At 43.8% G+C, this 21,556-nt stretch overlaps 1 protein-coding gene across 1 annotated transcript in view; it reads left to right on the forward strand.

Moving 5' to 3' along the window:
• The window catches only part of LOC107283085 (epsin-1-like), a 28,474-nt gene extending 23,523 nt beyond the window's left edge, over positions 1-4,951 (forward strand). The window contains exons 6-9 of the mRNA XM_029283131.1: positions 1,046-1,201; positions 1,393-1,491; positions 2,132-2,374; positions 4,212-4,951. Of these exons, the coding sequence (XP_029138964.1) occupies positions 1,046-1,201; positions 1,393-1,491; positions 2,132-2,374; positions 4,212-4,555 (842 nt within the window). The 3' untranslated portion in view covers positions 4,556-4,951. The remainder of the gene's footprint in view (positions 1-1,045; positions 1,202-1,392; positions 1,492-2,131; positions 2,375-4,211) is intronic.
• Positions 4,952-21,556: the final 16,605 nt, after the last annotated feature.

A 21,556-nucleotide genomic window follows, 5' to 3' on the forward strand; every position in this document is an offset into this window, starting at 1 on the left:
AGTTTGAAGATTCCTGCTCAAGACCCCTTGGCGAGGGCTTTTTGAAAATCCAAGTACACATTATCTACTAGGTATCTTGTCCACATGCTTGTTCCCACCTTCCCCGAACTTCAAAAGTTTCAGGGGATCACTCACCTTTTGGAAGCCATGTTGGCTTATTTTCAGTTACTGCTTTTTCTTTCCTGTGTTCTTTTGGGATCTTAGTCAGGGGGTTGAGATAGATGCACAAATTATCTAACAGGGAAGGCCATGTCCTTTGCTTGAGTTAAACCTCTTTACAGTTTGATGGTCCTTCACCAGTGGAATGCATGCTCCCTGATTGCCACACAGAATGCAGAATAACAGTTAGAAGAGACTTTGGAAGTTCTCTAGTCCAAGCCCCCCACCCCCAGCAGAAGACCGTGTGCCATTCTGGACAAATACCTGTTCAGTCTCTTTTTAAAAACTTCCTGCGATCAAGCATTATTTTGGCCAGCCTGCTCCTCAAAAGCCCTCCTGTGTTTTCCTTGTGCAGCCGGATCTAAACATGCCAGAATTGCTGGACAGGCTGTTCTCAAATTCCATCCCTGACATTATTCCGGAACCATGAACTGAGTTGCTTTATAGTTCTGGTCCAGACAGCATAAACTCAGTGAGAAAAATTTTAAAACAATATTTATTGCCCAGGAATTCTAAGCAGAGGCTTGCTATGCAGAAGATACATCTGGTCATTAGGATATTGTTCATTCCCATAGGTAAAGGAATAACGGACTCCTCCGGAAATCCATGCAGAGAGATAATACAATGGCACAAAGCCAGGAAGTCCTGCAATAACTTTTTAACTCCTCCCATTGTCTAGATAAGAAATGGGTCTGACTAACACTGAACTACGTTACCCATAAGCCATCTCTTAAGGAAACAGCGTTTAACCCTTTAAATGCTAAACGTTCTAACATACAGTTCTCTCAATGAAACAACATTAACCCTGTCAATGCTAAATACTCTTAACACAATTCTCGCTGGCTACAATCCGGTCCAGCACAGACATGGTTTGTTTCCTTCCCAGGTGGGATTTCTGTGGGGCCCACAACAGCACCACCCATAGACCCATGGTCCTCCAGCACGGCTCCCACACCTGCTCCTGATCCTTGGGCTCCAGCGTCCACTTTTTCAGATCCCTGGGGGAGCTCCCCTTCTAAGCCGAGCACCAACGGCGTGGCAGGTAAGGATGAAATTCGCAGTAGGGGTTTGGGGACCAAGTGGTGGGGAAAAGGGAGGGGAGGGGCTGGTCTTTCTCACTGGGTCAGCTGTAGGGGAAGGACTCCTAGTTCAGAGTTGGGGTAGAGGGCCTCTTCCTGCTCCCAGCTAATCCTTCTGCCCCATCCTTCCTTTTGTGCCCTGTTCCTCTCCCAGCTGCCAGAGGCTTTGAGCAGTTTGATGACGGGGACAGGGATGAATTCTCTGATTTTGACAGCCTGCGCCCAGCACTGCCCAAATCTGGAAGCAGCACAGGTCAGCCTTGCTCCCCCCTCCCCCTCCCTTTCCTAGGCATGGTTCCTAACGCTGCACCCCAGTGTGTTTTTCCACCTTGGCAGCTTGAAGATGTGTGGACTTCAACTCCCAGAACTCCCCCAGCAAGCCGTGCTGGCTGAGGAATTCTGGGAGTTGAAGTCCACACATCGTCACATTTGCCACATTTGAGAAACACAGCGCTAACCTCCCTTCCCTCTAACCTATCCAGGCCGGTGGTTTGTGGACTGGATGACCTCTCGCTCCCCTGGCATGGGAGAGAGTTTGCATGCTCCTCCCTTTGATTCTCTCCCTCCCTATCTCCTCTAACCTTGTTTGGACATTGGCTTTCCAAACTACATGTTCTTGCATGTAGTTTGAAAGGGATGAGAAAATAAATAAACACTTTAATTAACAAAAAACTAAAATCTGGGGAAGGGAGGATTGTTTGTGGTTTGGGGGAATGGGGCCAAAATGATTGTGGAAAGTCATAAACCAAGCACAATTCCTTGTATGACCAGCCAATTGCCCTGTCTGTAATGGGGCCTGTGTTTTCCGTCCATATTCTCTGTACATCTGGATATTTACTCTCTCTCTCAACTCCCTCTTCCTCTCTCTCTCTCTCTGATTTCTTGTTCCACAGGTGAACTGTCCCTCTTAGCAGGGGAGGTCCCTGTCTCTCAAGCTGGCAGTGGCAAGGGCAGCCCCAATGCTTTTGACATGGCTGCCATGGCTGGGTCACTGCCAGAGACCTGCAAGCCGATGCGTAAAACTCCCGAGTCATTCCTGGGTCCCAACGCAGCCCTCGTGGATCTGGACTCGCTGGTTAGCAAACCTGCTGCTCTATCTAGCAGCACCAAGGCTTCCAACCCCTTCCTCCCCCCTGGTAAGGGTTTGTGGGTCTTGGGGTGTCAGGGGGAGCAAATAAAGGGGCTCCTACTCATTGCTATGCTCAAGAAGAATCAAACTTGGTTTGAGGGGTAGGAAATCGGTCCCATTGCATTGATATCACTGAGATAGAAATAAAAAGGAATCATCCTTATTTGAATTAATTACAGATAGTCCTCGGCTTACAACCACAATTGAGCCCAGAATTTATGTTGCTAAGTGAGAAATTTGTTAAGTCAGTTTTGTCCCATTTTACAACTTTGCTTATGAAGTGAATCACTGCAGTTGTTAAATTAGTAACACAGTTGTTAAGTGAATTTGGCTTCCCCGTTGACTTTGCTTGTCAGAAGGACGCAAAAGGGAATCACGCAACCCTGGGACACTGCAATGATCATAAATATGAACCAGTTGTCAAGCATTTGAATGTAAATCACATGATCATGGGGATGCTGCAATGGTCATAAGTGTGAAAAATGGTCATAAGTCACTTTTTTCAGTGGCATTGTAACTTTGAATGGTCACAAACAAACTGTTGTAAGTCGAGAACTACTTGCATAAGCAACACTGAAATCAGACTAGCCAGTTTGGTCTAGCGGTTATGGCACCAGGCTAGAAAACAAGAGGCTGTGAGTTCAAGTCCCGCCTTATCCATGAAAGCCATCTCGGTAACTTGGGGCCAATCACTAGGAGACTTTGAGTTATAGTCCCGCCATAGCCATGAAAACCAGGTGGGTCATTTGGGCCGATCACTGTGAGTTTTAGTTCTGCCTTAGACATGAAAGCTGGCTGCATGACTTTGTGCCAGTCATGGTCTCTCAGCCCAACCCACCTCACAGGGATGTTGTTGTGGGGAGAATAGTAGGAAGGTGTGTTTGCCACCTTCAGTTATTCATAAAAATAATAAAGGCAGGATACAAATAAATAAAATTTAAATTCGTTTTTGAAGTAGCTTTCTCCCAGTTTGACTGCCTGACAAAATGTTAATTAGCACGCCCCCATTGTTCCCAGCTGGTGTGGGAATTATGGGGTGTGATTGCCAAAAATATTTGAGAGGAGTGGTTCAGTTTTTGAGTGTGGAGACCAAGATTCAAGTTCCCACTTCGCTTTAGGACTTACTGGATAACTGAGTCAGTCACGATCAATCCAGCCTACCTCAAAGGGTTGCTATGGTTATGAATGAAATGAATGACTCCATGCGTGTCATCTTGAGCATCTAAAGCAGGGGTGTCAAACTGCTGGCTTGTGGGCCGGTTGCCTCATGCGGAGGCCGTGCCCACCCCAGCTGCGGCAATGCGAAAAAAGTCGCCACATGTCGCCACACGTCACATGACGCAGCATGTTTGACATCCGTGATCTAAAGGAACAGTAGGAAATAAAGGCTGTAAGACTAGAAAGGTAGAACTTTCTTTATCTGGATGGGTGCCTGTTTGGGGAAAGCTGTGTGAAGGTTTATTCATAGAAGAGAGTTTGCTGGCCTGAAGCAGGGCCAGACTGACAGGTAGAACCTTCCAGAGCAGTGTTTCTCAAACTTGGCAATAATGTGTGGACTTCAACTCCCAGAATTCCCCAGCCTGCATGCTGGCTTAGGAATTCTGGGAGTTGAAGTCCACGCATCTTCAAGCTGCCAGGGTTGAGAAATATATTTCTAGAGGCTTGCATCAGAACAGTGTTCCTCAGCCTTAACAACTTGAAGACATGTGGCCTTGAACTCTCAGAATTCTTCCCGGGTTAAGCAACTCCCAAATAGCCAGACCTCTGGGGTTTTTAGGCCAGAAGGAGGCCTTCTAGGCTTCTCTGTAATGATCTTTTCTTTTCTGTCTTGTTGCCTGCTGCAGGTTCAGCTCCCGCCCTATCTGCCTCGGCCACCAATCCATTCCAGGCAGCGGCAGCCACCCCGCTGTCACTCAATCAGCTCCGTGTCAGTCCAGTACTTTCGTTATCACAGCCAGCGCCACCAGCGTTTCCTGCCACAGCTCCAATGGTCTCCGTGTCTCCCATGGCTCCCGGGATGCCCTTAGCCTCTGTTTCCCCCATGCTGGCGGTGCAGCCCTTGGGGGCTGTTCCCCCTCTGGGGCTCCCTGCCATGGGGCTGCCCCCTCAGAGCCTGCCCCCTGCCGGCGTTGTTCCCAGCAGCACTTCGGCTTCCGCCCTGGGGAGCACCAACCCCTTTTTGCTATAACTGGGGGACCTTTGGCTCGGTGTTGACCACCTAAACATCCCCTTTCGCCCTGTGTTCCCCATTGGCAGTGGGGCCCTCCAATGGCAGCCACCGAGCAGGGGCAGCTGAACTGGGATGGGAGGGAGGTGGAAGGAAACAGAGGGACCCAAGTCTTTGCAGGCCCTCCACCCCCATGTTGGGAGGCCAGGAGGGTCTTTCTGAAAATTGGTTTCCCCTTTCTCCCCAGGCCCGCTCTGCTGGGACCTGGAAAGATCCTTTTCTAGTACCAAAGTCTAAGGAGCCACAGAGGCCACACCCAGTGACTAGTTCAACGGGGAGGAATCTATTCACTGAAGCAGAACTGGGGGAAGAGGGCTCTTCCCTAAAAGTGATCTTTGAATCCTTTCACGTTTTTTTTTTTTTTTGAGTACCTATCCAGATTTGGATTTGGAATATTTATATTCCTTTTTTTTTTTTTTTTTGGTTTTGTTTTTGGTTCATCAATCTCTGTCTTCTCCTTTGTGGAAGGAGAGAAGAAAGAGAAATGGCTAACTCCTTACCTCTGTGATGTTCCAGATGAAATTCTTTGGGGAAATCAAATGTTTTTTTTTTCTCTCTCTCTCTAGGTACTCCCCTTCCTTTCCTCCTGAATGTTTGTTGCATCTTCTTCAACCTCCTTCTCTTCCCACAACCCCTTAGCTGGGACCAGTTTTTCTGGTTTTTTGGGATTTTTTTTTTTCCTCCTGAGGAAGTAGGGGTGGGGTGGGGGTGACAGGAACCATTGACACCTTAGAATACATCTCTCTCTGTTCTTAGGATCAAGAGAAATGCCACTAACTTAATGCCAGAGACCAAGGCTGAGTCATGCTCCTAGACCCCCCTCCCCTTTGTACATCCACTTTCTGCAAACATTGGACCCAGAAAGAATATCCGTTTGCAAGAAATGCAGGACCTTGCCAACCAACGCATTGAGTGGATCAACGGTGGGGAGGGCCTTGAAACACTCAATGCAACCTACTGTGAAGGGGGAATCTGGAAACAGCTGAAGGCCGAGCGTTCTGAGATGCCAGAAAGGCTTTAAAGGCAAAACTTCCCATGCTGGACCACGACTGGACTTGGAAGACTTTCTTGACCTGTGTCTTGCAAGCCCTGAAAGAATGGAGCCCCTGTTGGATTTTGAAACAGCGGGATCTAAAATTCTCTGTCCTGGTCTGCGGGCCATGGCCAGCTCAACCGAGAAGACCGAGGAATTTACTGAGAACAGTGGGACTCGGATGCCGAGCAGAATTGAGACGCCCACCTGGCGTTGCTCTTCCTGCATCTGGCCCAGTGGCCTTCCAGGCACAGCCTGCGTGGCATCATCTTTCTGTGTCTTTGGGGGCTGGACACACCATGTGGCCCAGCAGGAAAATGCCGTTTCTGAGATGCCCAGCCAGACCGAGAGAGCTGCTACTCTTCAACTGAAAGAGCCTCGGATGTTCTTCGGACTGGTGGTGGTGGGGGAACCGAGGGAGGCACAGGGGATGTTGGGTGGTCACTTTTACCCCTTCTACAGCAGCAGCAGCAGCAGCTTGTGGAGGAAGGGAGTCATGGCTGTGTGTGTTTGTGAGTGTGTGCGTATGTGTATGTGTTGCTGCTTTTCTGAATTCCTCTTTGATGCTGGGGAGGGGCACTCGTTAGCACCCAGGACAATCTGTTGGGCCTTTCTTTTCTCCCCCTTTTTTCCTCCTCCAAATACATTCTTGGAATGTGTTTCCTATGCCTCCCTGCCCCCCCCATCATGCTGGGGTTGATTTTTTCTTTCGCCCCCATATCAGTATATTTGAATCATTGTGTCATTTGTTGGGGGTGGGGAGTGATTTAGCCGTGTGTGATCCTCCCCCTTGGCTCAGTCCCCCTGCCTCCCATTTCCCCCTCCCAGGTTCCTAACCGATTCTGGTATGCTTCAGAAAAAAAATGCTATTAATGAGTTGAAATAAATGGAAATTCTTCTATGGCATCCAAAGGCTCCTTCGAGGTTTGCTTTGTATGGAAAATGGCCGACAAGAGAGCGTTGGGCTGCTTCATTTAGCAATAGCGCTTAAGACTCCTATACCGCTTCACAGTGCTTTACTGCCCTCTCTAAGGGCAGCATGTTGCCCCCAATAATCGGGGTCCTCATTTTACTGACCTTGGAAGGAGGGAAGGCCAAGTCAATCTTGAGCCAGTCAGGATCAAACTGCTGGCAGTCAGTAGAGTTAGCCTGCAGTATTATGTTCTGACCACTGTGATTGGCCCTTCCCCTCACAAGGCTTCCCTGGATGGCAGTCGGGAGTCCAGGACATCTAGAGCGGGGGTCCCCCAACCTTGGCGACTTTTAAGGCTTGTGGACTTCAACTCCCAGAATTCCCTAGCCAGCAAAGCTGGCTGAGGAATTCTGGGAGTTGAAGTCCACAAATCTTGAAGTCGCCAAGGTTGGGGACCCCCCGCTCTAGAGAACAGCCCAACTAAGCATGCTGTGTGTTTGACAAGCAGTGAACGACTCTTTCCCCTTTGTGTGCCTTACAAAACTTTGGGGGTTTGGAGCAGGTGGAGGGAGCGGGGAAAGAGGCTGGTTAAGCCAAGGTTGTGTGGCTGCCTAAGTGACGAGAATATAAAGTTGTCATCTCCATGCAAACAAAGCAGAAGCACAGCCTCCTTCCAAAAGGAGAAAAAAAATCAACAGGTAGTCATTCACTTATGACCAGGATTTGAAGTTCTGATGGTCGTTACCCATCCACCCCTGCAGTCACGTAACTGAACTTCAGGTGCTTGGGTGTTAGGTTGCATTTTTACAGTCGTTTGCCGCATCTCGTGGCTGCATTTTACAATGGCTTTGCCGAAAACCGGCACTTCTGCTTTTCAGCCAAACCATGTTCATAGCAAATCATTGCTTCTCTTAATGACCATGGTTGCTTAGCAACTGCCACAAAAAAGGTAATCTCAAGTCAGTCATATGACCAAGCTGTTTTACTAAGACGGTAATAAACAGCCTCCATTACCGTCATAAGGTGAGGGCTACCTGCGTCTTGATTTAGGAACACCAGTGTGAAAGGTCTAATCAAAACAAAACATGCTTCAGGATGTCATATGCCCACAGCCTGATAAGTTCTGGCAATTTTTTTAAATTGCTATTTCTGTTTGGGTTTTTTTTTTCTTTTGCAAAAGCTTTTTCCTGAGGATAAAGAGCATTGCAGAAGTGCTCCCGTTGCTGGCCCCAAATACACTTAGAATGATCGTGTTTGTTGAATAATAAGTTGATTGGGTTCATACAATATGCTAAAGTATAAGCTATTATTTATAAATCTCCACAGCTAAATTCAGAGATTGCTCAGGGCTGTAACGTGGCTTGAGTTTGCTCTGAATGAAACTGCCAACTGCCATAAAAAAGGTTATAAAATGGGTCTTGCCATGTGACCTGCTTTATGACTGTCATGGCTTAATGACCATAACGGACAGGCTCCATCTATGGTTATAAGATGAGGATTACCGGCAGGTGGTTTACTCGTATGCTATACAGGTAGCCCTCAACTTACAAAGTTCATTCAGTGACCATTAAAGGTTACAAGGACATTGAAAAAAGTGGCTTATTACCATTTTTCACACATTCATTGCAGCATCCCCCACAGTCACATGATCAAAATTCAGAAGCTTGGCAACTGACTCATATTTATGACAGTCGCAGTGTCCCAGGGTCACGTGATCACCTTTTGCAATCTTCTGACAAGCAAAGTCAATGGGGAAGCCAGATTCATTTTACAACTGTGCTATTAACAATGGCAGTGATTCACTTAACAATCATGGCAAGAAAGGCAAATGGGGGCAAAACTCAACGACTGTCTCGCTTAGCAGCAGAAATGTTGGGCTCAATTGTGATTGTAAATCGAGGAGTATTGGTACATATATTATGTGAGCCAGGCAGCCATTATAATTCTGGCTGCCTTCAGAATGGCTGGGATTGAAATCCCGTTACCCATGGCTGGTAGAACCGGCTGGGAATGACAAAACAGTTTTTATTTTCAGGCTGAAGTTTTTTCAAACTACCTGGAGATAGATACCAAGGAAGTAAAAGAAACTTGTTCACACAGCATGGATCTTCGCCTTTGGTTATCTGATGTGGGAATGTAAGATCCTCCTGAGCCAGGCATGCGTAAATGGTTGAAAGTCACTCAGTATTCCTGGCTCAATCTGCCCTTAATTACTTTCTGATCCATGACTCTTGAGTTTTCCGCCTTAAAATGGAAAATAGTTCTCTGAGGCTGCCCTGACTTACACACCACTGTGGAGCTGCAGGTGGAAAGATGTTGCCGAGTGAGGAGAAATAATTCCACTTTCCTACTGTAAACAGTTTAATTTGGGGCATCATAGAAGTGAGGGGGGCTTGGGATGTCGAATTCTGGAGGACTGGGCATGTCGAATTCTGGAGGACTGGGCATGTCGAATTCAGGGGGGCTTGCGTAGTCTGGTACTGGAGGAATTGGGGCAGCCTCTTCTGATTTTTCTGAGCTTTCTGAAGTTTCTGAACTGTCTTCATTATCTTTATTGTCGTCATCTTCATCTTCCGATTCAGTTTCTTCGGATGCCTTTTTACGACAGCAGTACCTGTAGTACAAAGGAATAGCAAGTGCATCCTTTAAACTGCTCCATTCTACGCCGTGAGTGAAATTGAACAGGGGAAACACTGTCAGATTTGTGGACACCCAGTGCTACAGGTAGTCCTTGGGTTATGACCACTGGTTCAGGAACCATTCAAAATTAAGACAGTGCTGAACAAGGAGGACTTACAAGCAGTCCATGAAGTTGCGGTTGTTGCAGCCTCCCCAAGGTCAAAGATCATGATTCGGGCACTTGGCAACTGCCCTGCAATTACAACAGTTTGCACTGTCCTGCAGTTATGTAATTGCTATTTGTGACTTTCTCTGTCAGCTTCCCTAAGCAAAGTCAATGGGGAAGCTGCCAAGAAGTCTCAAGTTGCTTCCTATTCCTGCCACTTTCTTCCCTGCCCATGCTCTCTAGTGCCCACCCACAGCACCCACCCACCCACTTACCTGTGGGAATCACTGACACTCCATAGTAATCTATACCCTTGCAATCATGTCAGGTCCTCGCTTAACAACCAGTGTGATCCTGGGCTTCTGAAGCTAAGCAGTGCAGTCAGGTGATGTCACACTTTGTGACTGCATTGCTTAGCAATGGAAATTCCAGCTCCAACTGCCATTGTAACCCAAGGACTACTTATATAAAATGGGCCCAAAATAAAATTGCTTTATCAACTTGTAGCACTGTTCAGATTTCATCAGATATTTATTGAACCCATAGCTCGTTCTGAAACATTGACTAGCTAGGCAATACTCGTGCCTCATTTCCTTAGTCTCAAAGTAATTGGTATTCTGCATGAGTTTCTTCCAACTTAGCACCTACCACTAAGTGAAACATTCCCAGCAGCTGGAGGATGTCAAGCTGCAATAAACCGATTTACCCACATACACAATGCCCCCAATGATAAGTATGGGTGATTCCCCACCAGAATGGAGAATGGAGCCCGGATCTTGGTCTTGCACATTAAGAAGGGTTCAAACCTCTGGGTTCAGAGAATGCAACAAACGTTAAATCCTGCAAGGAAAAATGGAAGGAACTAGCTAAGTTTATCTTGAGATTTGGGGTGGGGGGTGGGGAGGAGGGGAGGGATGAAATAACAGGGCTCTGGAAGTACCTGAAATCTATTATGGGGGGAATGAAAATGGAATACTAAAGCTGTAAGAAAGCAAATTCCTGAATGTAAAGGGAAATGGCAAGAATGATCAACAACTGAATCTATTTCCCAGAGAGATAGTGGGCATCTCTTTGCTGGATTGTCCAAGCAAACATCTGTTCAGGATGCATCGATTTAATACCTGTGCTGAGTAACAAGCTAGGGTTCAATAGCCTAAATAATCCTAATTCTGCCATTCTCTGATTCTATAAATGCTAAGCAACTCACCATACCGCAACTCCCACTACCCCCAGCAAGACCGTAAGGGTTATCAACACAGCTGCAACAACATTGGGTCCTGCAGAAAAGAGAAAAACCAAAACAGAAACCTTGCATCATTCATTTAATCTCTCTTATGTAATAAATCTCTTTCTAGGACTGTAGCATGGCCAAAGTATTAACGTTATGCAGATCTGTAGCTTTTCTTTATGTATTAGAACATGGCAGATTTCTTTATGGATGATCTATAATCCTTCAGGCACAGATTTCTTGGCAGGATTGCAGCCAGCTTGGGGGGAGGTTCAGGGTTTCTGCCCGACTCAGTTAAGGCAGAGATCCCCAACCTTTTGAGCACCAGGGATCGATTCCATAGAGAGGTTTTTCCGTGGACCGGAAGGTGCATGGTTTTGTGTGTTGCCTGCATGTTGCAGATGGGGCTTTGCTTATTTGTGTGGCCCGGTTGCTGGCATGCCGGAGCCCGGTACTGGTCCACGGACCGGGGGTTGGGGACCCCTGAGTTAAGGGAATCAGTGATTCTGAAAGGGGGGAGGGGAGCTTTCCACACATAGCCAAAAACAAATAATAATGGAGTGTATGTAACAGTAACAGAGTAACAGTAATAGCGTTGGAAGGGACTTTGGAGGTCATATAGTCCAACCCCCTGCTCTAGCAGGAGACCTATACTATTTCTGATAAACAGCTGGCCAGACTCTTTCTGAAGGCAATTTGTTCCATTGGTTAATTGTTCTCACTCTTAGGAAGTTTCTCCTTAGTTCCAGATTGCTTCTCTCCTTGGTTTAATTTATTGCTTCTCTCCTTGGTTTCATTATTTCAAGAATAATGGTTCAACATTATTCTTGAAAATAATGTTCCTGATGAGTGTTTGGCAACTTATTACTTGTGTGGGTTATTCTTTTGTGAAAATGGCAATATTCATTGAGCAAGAAGGAACTTTTGGAGAAATAGGGCCAAGTACTTGTTCTTGAATTGTTCTTGAACCAATTTTCATTCTTTACTTAGAGGCAAGCAAGTAAAAGGCAAAGAGCTAAGTTAAAACTCCCTTGATAAGAGGTCCAGAGTGAAACAATTTTATGTATCAGTGAGGGATGAAGGAGAAGCTTTGTTATAATTTTAATCCTATTCCATTAAGGAATATGTCTAGTTTTCCTCTCCATGTTATTGTTAGTCCCACAGCAATGTTGTGAAACAGACGTACGCTGAAGAATGATCTAGCCAAGGCTGCCTAAATAGTTTAATAGCCTGATGTTTGATTCCAGGCCTACTTCATTCCCTGTGTCATCTCAAAAATGAAACATCTTAGATTTTACCCTATAACCACAGAGGTCAAAATCTGTGAGTTTTAAAGCAGCTTTTTTATGAATCACAAGTAGGTTGTTACTTCCCTCTTCACCACTAAGGGATTCTGAATTTATGGTCTTCTTAAATGTCCAACCTACCATTATTGGATTTCAGCGTATTTTATATGTGCAGTTTGTTTCAATGGAGGCAAAGAGAGATGGAGAAGTTAAGTCGTATGGGAGAAAGATGGCAAAAGACAATCACCTGCACATATTCTGAGGTCATAGCAGGAAACTTTGAAAATTTGGCAGTTTCTGCATTGTACCACTTCGTAAGGTCGAAACCGCGATTGGCCTGTGGAAGTGATGGATGAGATGCTGTTAGATCGACCCTCCTTATCCTGTGCAGCATAAACACCCATACTCTTAGCCAGACTTGCCCTATCTACAAGTGGAGAAAAAGTCAAGTTAGACAATAACATGAGTCACGCTTTAGTGCACGTGAAAGGCACACACGCCCTTTGCAAAGGGAAACGGTTATTATGATTTTTGAACCCCAGCATGAGACAGATCCTGGATGAACTCTCGGGTTCAAACCATAGTTGGCATTCTTCCAGTCTTCATCGAAGCTTGTCGAGGTGACATACAGGGACTGTAGGGGGTAGTGAGCCCAGAGGAAATTAATACAAGTGAGGTGTTTGCATGAAATTTAAATGTGGTTGTTGGTGGTGGGGGAACCCTAGTCTGCTATTATATCTGAATTAATCCATATCACATTCAAAGCTTATTATATTTTAGGCCTAGATTTAATCATATTTAGAATAGACTTATTGAAATCAATGGGGTTTTACTGTAATTACAGTATTGTAATTGCTGATTGCAGTGGATTTGCTCCAGGTCTGAACCCATTCAGTGAATTTAAACAGCACATTATGCACTTTGCCTTTAGAAGTCCAGATAAAATTGACCTGGTCAGTCTAGAATTGTTGTCCTGTCCCCTTAATCCTTATCCCATTGATCTACATTATTTTTGAGTCCAAGGAGTATACCTCCCTTTCTCTGTTGTTTTGGAGGCTAGAAGACCAAGTGGATGGTAACCATAACTTAACAAAAACCCTGAAGTGGGTGGGGCAGGAATTTCTGGTCCTTTGTCCCTCTTTTTTAAATGTTCTAGAAATTGAATTACGTGCATTCCTTGAAGGATTCAGGCATCCATTTTGCTCAGTTTTAAGGGGGAAAGAAAGCAAAGAAAAATGTGCTGCTATTATTTGCAGATTTGCTGACAAATGTTCAGCCCTAGAGACTGTGAATAAAGTGGAGAACAGATGTAGACCTGCAATGCCTGGCTTAAGGGCTCAGCCTATGATCTTATATAGACATCACTATATTTGTAACATTTCTCCGTATGTCTGGAATATTAACTCCCTTAATTCTCAGCTAGCCTTCTCCTACCAAGGCTTGTGTGAATTGTCCAGTGCTTCTGGAGATATTAAGTGGGGAAACACTGTTAGGTTTATTTCAAATTAGAATTCTGGTTTTTCCTCCAAGCCCCAGGGTGGGTAGGGTGAACCAATTTATACGGTAATGAGATTTCAGCCCCATCAGGATGGGTACAGGAAAGACTGCTTTGCCCTGCTCTGCAGAGTAGAGAGTTCATTTTGGAGTTAGGAGGAACAAATGTGCCCCACTGTTGATAATAGACAAAGATTCACACACAGGATCATAGAAAACTTCTTTTGAAACAGGGTTTCTTGGACCAAACAGGATTCTGGCCTGTTTAGACAGATGGACTCACCACAGGAAAAACTGCAGACTGTGAAGACATAAAACAGAGAAGGGATGAACATCAGAGCACGAATTCCAGCAAATTTCTTTCACTCCTGGTCACAAATTCAGTATCCTGTCCAAAGTTATTTCACACCCCATCTCTTAAGTTGTCTCTATTGGTATGTTCATTGCTTTAAATCGATATTTCTCAACCTTGTCCACTTTAAGATGTGTGAACTTTAACTCCCAGAATTCCTCAGTCAGCATGGCTAGCTGGGGAATTCTGGGAGTTGAAGTCCACACATCTTAAAATGGCCAAGGTTGAGAAATACTGCTCTAAAAAGTCTGCTGCCAATTCTTCTAACCATCCCATACACACATTCACATATGCAGCATTTATTTTAATTTTCCTGAACAAAATGGCTTTGTACTTATTGTTCAAGCTGAACTCTGGAAACAGGCTGTTTTACAAGTTATGTACAATGTATGTGGCTTCTTGATTCGGAGAAAGGAGTTGTCAATGAAAAAATTAAATCAATATCCCTAAGGCAAGTATTCTTTCTTGAATCCTATTCATTCTTTCAGAAGGAGCTGTTTCAATTCTGAAAGGACTGGTGAGGTAAAGTTGTATATCTTTGGTTCTAACTTCTAATTTGGTCTTTTCAGGGTTTTTTTTAAATTAGTTTCATCGTATCATAAAAAACATTAGGTTCTTCTGTTCAATGGCTCAATTTTTTTATTTGATTCCAATGTAACAACAACAACAACAACAAAAACCCTGGAGGATTCAAATAGTCTCCTTCATGTGTACATAACAGGCAGTCAAAACTGGCCACAAAAGAGACTTTTCTACTCTCAAAAAGCTACTTTTGAGGTCAGACACATTTTTTGTATTGTTGGGATCACAACTGGAAAAGCCCTGAGATCCTAGGATGAGGGGGAGAGGCAAAACTCAGTAAGGCGATCAGATCTGAGCTGCCTCATACCAAATAATCATTAGCTGGCAGCAGAAAGACAAAATATTGCTGCCATATATTGTTATTTTTTTTTTAAAAAAATCATGTTGGTATTCAAATGAATAAAAACTACAAATGTGACGATAATAGAAGACCAGGATCCAATCTGAGTAGGTCACTGCGACCAGAGGTTTATTCTTCCAAGCTTTCAGAGTCGTGCTGAAGCCCATTCTCAGGGAACTTCTCTAAAAGCCACACACAACCAGACGCCACATAAATGCTACACACAAAACAGCCCAGTGCACACATTCTGGAGAGAGAGAGAGAGAAGTTCCCTGAGGTTGGGCTCCAGCACAAGTCTGAAAGCTTGGAAGAATAAACGTCTGTTGCCAGTGACCAACTCAGACTGGATCCTGCAACACTACCCTTGACACATTCCTGAGTAGAAGACCAACACAACCACAGAATCAAAAGCAGTTCAGTTTATTGCTCAGTTTATTGCTCAGTTTATTGCTCAGTTTATTGTGTTGACCTTGGAGCCGTAGAAAATTCTTCCAGAACTGCAAACCATTATTTGTTTGCTTGCTTATATCCTGCTTTTATTTTTATAAATAATCCAAGGCAGCAAACATATCCAATATTCCTTCCTCATCCCATGTTCCCCACAATAACCCTGTGAGGTGGGTTGTGTTGAGAGAGAGTGACTGGCCCAAAGTCACCCAACCAGTTTTTATGCCAAGGTAGGACACTAACCTAATGCCTTAACCATTAAACCAAACTGGCTCTCGTCAAACTACCCTGGAATTTCAAAAGCAGTAATTACATCTGGACCAACTCTACTGAGTAACAAGGGCTTCGGTTGAGTATCCTACCAAGAACCAGAAACACAAATGTTTTAATTCCTCAAAAGCTTTAAACATATTTTTTTCCTCAGAGCTGAGTTGATTCAAAGAACTGGTATCATAAGGGATCTGTTTTATTCATCCTGGATTTCTGAAGGCTAGATTTTGTTACTTGACTAATGTATAAAAAGATCTGTTCCTCACAAGAAGACAGTTTTGTCTTAGAAGGATTAATGATCTGGCTCAGGATGCGACGGCTTTCTGAATGAACAGAAATGGAAGCATTTGTGAGAGGGAAACAGAAAAGGCACCTACTTTCCTTCACAAAAAGATCTGATGCTTTTTCCAAACGCTTGATAAAGTCTGCTTTTTCCAACTCTGCCTCCTTCATCAGGACTTCATGATCTTTTGGTAAAAAGAAAGGAGACAACAGAGGCCAAGACTTTTGAGATATAGAAGAAGGAGCAGCTGCTTCAGGCTGTGTGAATGTAGTGCAAATAATGATTAAGTCAAGTATTGTACAAGAGATTATAAAAATTTCTTGAAAGGACAATTGATTTTTCACTAATAAATTACCTGTAATAAGAGGTAATTAATGCACATTTTGCTTAGATTAACCAAGGGTAGTGGTTGGAATTTGATTTTGAAACAGGCTAGGGAATTCTGGGAGTTCAAATCCACAAAAGCTGCCAAGGTTGGACACTCCTAATCTAGAACATCTAAAATTCTCACCTTGAATTCTTAATTGCATTGGTTGATATACTTAAAATCCTGCCCACCAAAAATTGAACACTGTAGGAGTTTAATTAAGGGATGGATAATATTTAAGAGTCGGAAGCCACAATTAAGCCTCTTGACTTTTTGAAAGACCAAAAGGGGACATTCATGATGGCTCCACAATGGATAATCTCCATTCTGATGAGTAAAATATATAAACTTGTTTTAGGGTGAGATTTAACAGTGAGGATAGCTGTAGATCTCTCAGTGGCCACCTATTCCCATTCCTTTACAGGTAGTCCTCAAATTTACAACCATAATTGTGGAGCCTGGAATTACAATCATCAAAACAACATCATGCCAGTTGTTAAGCAAGTCACCACATGACAACGCCTGATATTACAATCTTTTTTTGTGACTGTCATTAAGTAAGCATGGTGTTGTAAAGTGAATGCCACAGTTGTTAGGTGAATGCTGTGGTTGTTAAGTAAACCCATTGTCTGCAATGGATTTTTTTGCTGGAAACCAGAAGAAAATGCTGGTTTCTGACAAAAAACATAAATTATAGTCACATGACCTTGGGACATTACAAATGGCCAAAAATGTGGGCCAGTTACCGAACACCCAAAATGTGATTACGTGATGGGGGAGGGGGGAACAGCCATTGTAACTTCGAATGAGTGATCAGTTGAGGATTAGCTGTAAAACTACCTGAGTTTTGAAAACTAGGCCATTTTGTCATTGTGTTTTAGTTACATAACATGAGTCTCTTGGGGCCAGCTACATGCAGGCTGAACTTCATACCCTTCGGATTGAAGAAAAAATATTATGAATGTTATTAATTTTCTTGAAATAAGAGACAAAAATTCTTGACAATCAGAACATGTTAGGACAGTGTTTCTTGACCTTGGCAGTTTTTAAGATTTTGGCTGGCTGGGGAATTCTGGGAGTTGAAGTCCACACATCTTAAAGTTGTCAAGGGTGAGAAACACTGTGTTAGGAGATGCCATATTAGCATGAGATCACAAGCAATTTGTAGAAGGAAAATGGTAATTCAGTTCCTACTTTTTTTACTTTTCTGTATAATTAGTTCGAGATGATGAAAGAGATTGCCAGCCTCCCGTTCCATATCTTCTCGTTCTGCGAACAGAGAGAGACGCACAAGATGTTATTTGTGGAAACCTGCTTTATCAGATCTTCCAAGCGTGCTCTTCCATTCTGTCAAAACTGACCAGGACTAACTTAGAACTTATCCTACTATGTAATGGAGTCTTTTCCAACTTACCATTCTTAAAAAATACTAGGATTGCAATGCCTAGCATTCTCAGTCAATATGGCCAAACACATTAGAGGATGCCAAACTGATGAAGGTCATTCAGCTTGTGTGTTATTCACTCATGCTAAACCCAGAACTAAACCAACACAAACATACTTTGCATTCACATAGGACTATATATTTAATGGAGGGATCTTTTTCTGGTTGATTTGTCTGCAAAGGGTCCCTGTTTTCTCAACCAAGGCTGAGAGTTTTGGATATTTTCTATGACACGCCCAGATCAACTGAGGCACATAAGAAGCTGTGGGGTGCTTGTTTTGTTTTTTTGCCACATTCAAAGAATGCATTTAGGAACATCTGGAATATGCATGCAGCAATATTCCTCAGGAAGCATCCCCAGGCTGAGTCCTTCATTGGAGTGAATTAGCAAACAGATTTTGTGTTATGCTTTTAAAAATTGGAATATTTGTTTCTTCTTCTTTTTTTTTCAAGTCATGCACATTTTTAATGAAATCACCAATAACTTTCTGAAATTCAGGCTAGCCTCTGTTTAGAATTCCTGATTGGCTGGAAATCTTCTACAGGTAGTCCTCGACTTACATCCACAATTGAGCCCAACATTTCTGTTGCTAAGTGAGACATTTGTTAAATGAGTTCTGCCCCATGTAATGAACTTTCTTGCTTTAGTTGTTAAATGAATCGCTGCAGTTCTTAAATTAGTAACATGGTTGTTAAGTGAATCTGGCTTCTCTATTGACCTTGTTTGTCAGAAGATCGCGAAAGGAGATCACATGTGCCCAGGACTCTGCCATGGTCATAAATATGAATCAGTTGCCAAGGATCTGAATTTTGATCACGTGGCATGGGGACGCTGCAACGTTTATAAGTGTGAAAAATGGTCACAAGTCACTTTTTTCAGTGCTGTTGTAACTTTGAATGGTCACTAAATAAACTGTTGTAAGTCGAGGACCACCTGTATAAACTAGCTTGCTATGATGTGGCAGTTTCTGCTGGATGATCTCTTTGATGTTTTTAGTATCTGTGCTGTACTATGTAATCTTGATTCTTTTTGTGTGTAGATGTATAGAACGGGTGTTTTATACATGATTGTTGAAAGTGGCTCTGGCCCATGTATTGTGTTCTGTTGATACATTCTGTCCAGGTTTAGTAAAGACCTGACATCAATTTGTCTGCTCCAATGAAATCTGTAATCAACCCATTATGAACATTTAGAGGCAACCTAACATTTTTGTTAGATGGTAACTACTGTGAACAGCCTACATTTTGATGCACTTCTCCTAAACAACAGTAATCCAATGAGCTGAATTTGAGAAAAAGGCAGAACTGCTTTCTGATACATTAAGATGTTCTGTTTTAGAAGGCCTAAAAACACATTTTTAACTGTAGCAGATTTTCTTCAACCTCAATTTCTATATTACAACTACTCAATAAAACCATTACAATGTTCAAAGTAGTGAGGCAGTTTTGTCAGTTTGTGATCTGTAATAAAGGTTGATCGATCATTCGTTCGTTCGTTCGTTCGTTCATTCATTCATTCATATAATTAGTGCTCAGGTTTCTTTAAGAGCACTTATTTCTGCTTCTCAGGCTTTCTCTTAGAGCCTCTAGCAAAAACAGACGTCAAAACCAGAGTTTGTACCTTAGCCTGGCACAGTCTGTGATTCAGAAATGGGCATTTGACACTCATCAGAAGTTCCTATCAGAGGCGACCCTGCTCAGCTCTTCCCTTAATTCTATATACCCAAATATCCGCTGGCATACGAAGCAAGCTCTTTGACATTCCCCAGGAAAAGTGTCCCCAGCCGATCAGAGGCTGCTGTATCCTGTTGCAGCAGCAAGTTAACATCGTAAATAAAATAGGCAGCAGCATCTGGCCAGCAACGGAGGCAGGTACCGGCCAGCTGCATGGGGACAGCCCATAGAAGCAATCCGAGCAGAGAGGCTGTAGCCATGGGAACCAGAAATCAAAAGTAGCACTTCCTGTGCCAAGGCGACATCAGCAATGGCTTATACAGCATCGAACATCACTTCCTGTTCTATTCCTAGCATCACAAATGCCCACACCCACTGCCTGGCGATTTGTTCTTTCTCCTTGGCAACGTTTCCCTGGGTCATGGAGGTAGACTTTCTCCTGTGATTGGAGACATCAGGAAAGCGGTTGCCTTGGGACAGTTTACAGTCCTGTAAACTCTTGGCCATGTCATGGTGCTCCAGGGTCTGCTGGCTTTCTTCTTAGGCCTCTTATCCCTCCAGGGGGTGGCCAGCTGCCTTCAGTGTGACCCCCGTTTCTTGAAATGGGTGGTGTCTCTGCTGAAGGAAACCCTGCCAGATGACCTGCCAAACCGCCCTTCCCTGATCACACGGCATATCCAAGCCTTGGCAGATTTGCACGGCACTTTCCTTCAGAGGAATTACGAGCGAATTTTAGGTGCGACCCTTCAGGGCTGGGAAGGGTTGAGATTAAGTCAGGATTACAGGGTGACATCTGTGAATGACTTTTTGTAGATGTCCGAGGAGTGATGTCGATCAAATTACACATTATTAACCAGTTAAGAACCATCAAAAGAACACAGTGGAAAGGTGAGCAAGAAGAAACGTGGGTAGGGATTGCAACTGAGTGTGGACTGTGGGTACAATCTGCCTTCAGGAAATAATCCCCTGTTGATTATCTCTATAAATGCAATTACTAAAGTGGACTGTTCTCCATAACCAGAGGTTGGAAACTCGTGCTCCTTATTTATTTAGTGGTAAACATACCTAATACTCCTTTCTTCTCCTATGAGGTAGGTTGGGCTGAAGGTGACTGGCTCAGTCATCCAGCCAGCTTTTGTGCCTGAGGCAGGATTAGAACTCATAGTCTCCTGGTGATTGGTCCAAAGCCATCAGGCCCATTTTCATGCCTAAAGTGAGATTAGAACTCACCGTCCATATTGCTGCATTGCATCATCTGGCAGCTACAAATCAACCTAGTCACTAGTGAGAGATGCTGGAAGCTTGAAATCACTAGGAAAACTCCACTCTTAATCTTGTCTTAAATCATGTGGCCTCAGTCATTGCCTCTGTTGAAAGAAAAATCTTCATCAGGGTCCAGTCCAAGCCAGGAATAAACAAAATGGAGACTGCTTTAGAAAGAAGGTTGCAGTTTATTGAAGAAGCGAGCCAGACACAAAGATGGCTCTGGGAAAGCTGACCACATGTAGCAGGGAGTGATGGGTTTTTATAACTTCTGGAGCTTTTGTTTGGAGTTGTTCCTGGGGCAGGAGCACCAAGGACCCCACAGTCCAACTGTGTTGAGCTACAAATATTCTATTCTATGGGTGCTTTTGAATCTTTTCCAACCCAGTCTTATTCAGAATCATCTTATCTTCCATTTTTTTCTCCTCTTCTAACCTTCCTGTTAGGAGTTTTTCTGTGGCAGCTCTCTATGTACCAGCTCCGCTTTTCCCTGAGAAAGAAGATTCACCAGATTCTGGAGAAATTTGCAGATCTTGGTACCAATCCTGAAGAGTGAAAAAGAAGAGGCAAAACTTCCAGCCCATCCTATCTCCATCATATATATGTGTACACACACACACACACACACACATCTTTGCAAATTTAATAACTCTATGATAGTGTTTTCCAAACCTTGATACCTATAAGAAATATGGACTCCAATTCCCAGGATTCCCCAGCCAGTTTGGCTGACTGGGAAATCCTGGGAGTTGGAGTCCACATATCTTAAAAGTGCCAAGGTTGGAAAACATTGCTTTATGAAAATCTATTTTTATAGTAAGTATTCCAGGTTAAATGGGGTGGTGTGCAGATAAAGGGATCCAAAATAAGCAACTTATCCATATTGGATTGGGAAAAAAAGGTATCTCCAAATCTATAGTTAGGTAAAAATATCAGAGCATTTGCACGAGAGGAGAGGAGGGAAACCCAAGCAGAAGACAGCTCCATCCAAACCCTGATTTGCCTTTAAAGGCAAGTTGGAAAAGGTGCTTCTGCAGGTTGTTTGTCCTTTTGAACCCGTCCTTCCTTCTCAGAGTTCCTTTGCTATTATGGCAAGAAACTGGGGGGCATCTGCCGGGGGTCAATGGGTATATGCTGAAAAAGTTCAAATGATGCCTGCAACTATAGCTGCCATCTTGAATTTTACTCTTCTTTTGTGGCA

The sequence above is a fragment of the Protobothrops mucrosquamatus genome, unplaced genomic scaffold (assembly GCF_001527695.2).
Source record: "Protobothrops mucrosquamatus isolate PMUCROS unplaced genomic scaffold, P.Mucros_1.0 scaffold25, whole genome shotgun sequence".
NCBI lineage: Eukaryota > Metazoa > Chordata > Lepidosauria > Squamata > Viperidae > Protobothrops > Protobothrops mucrosquamatus.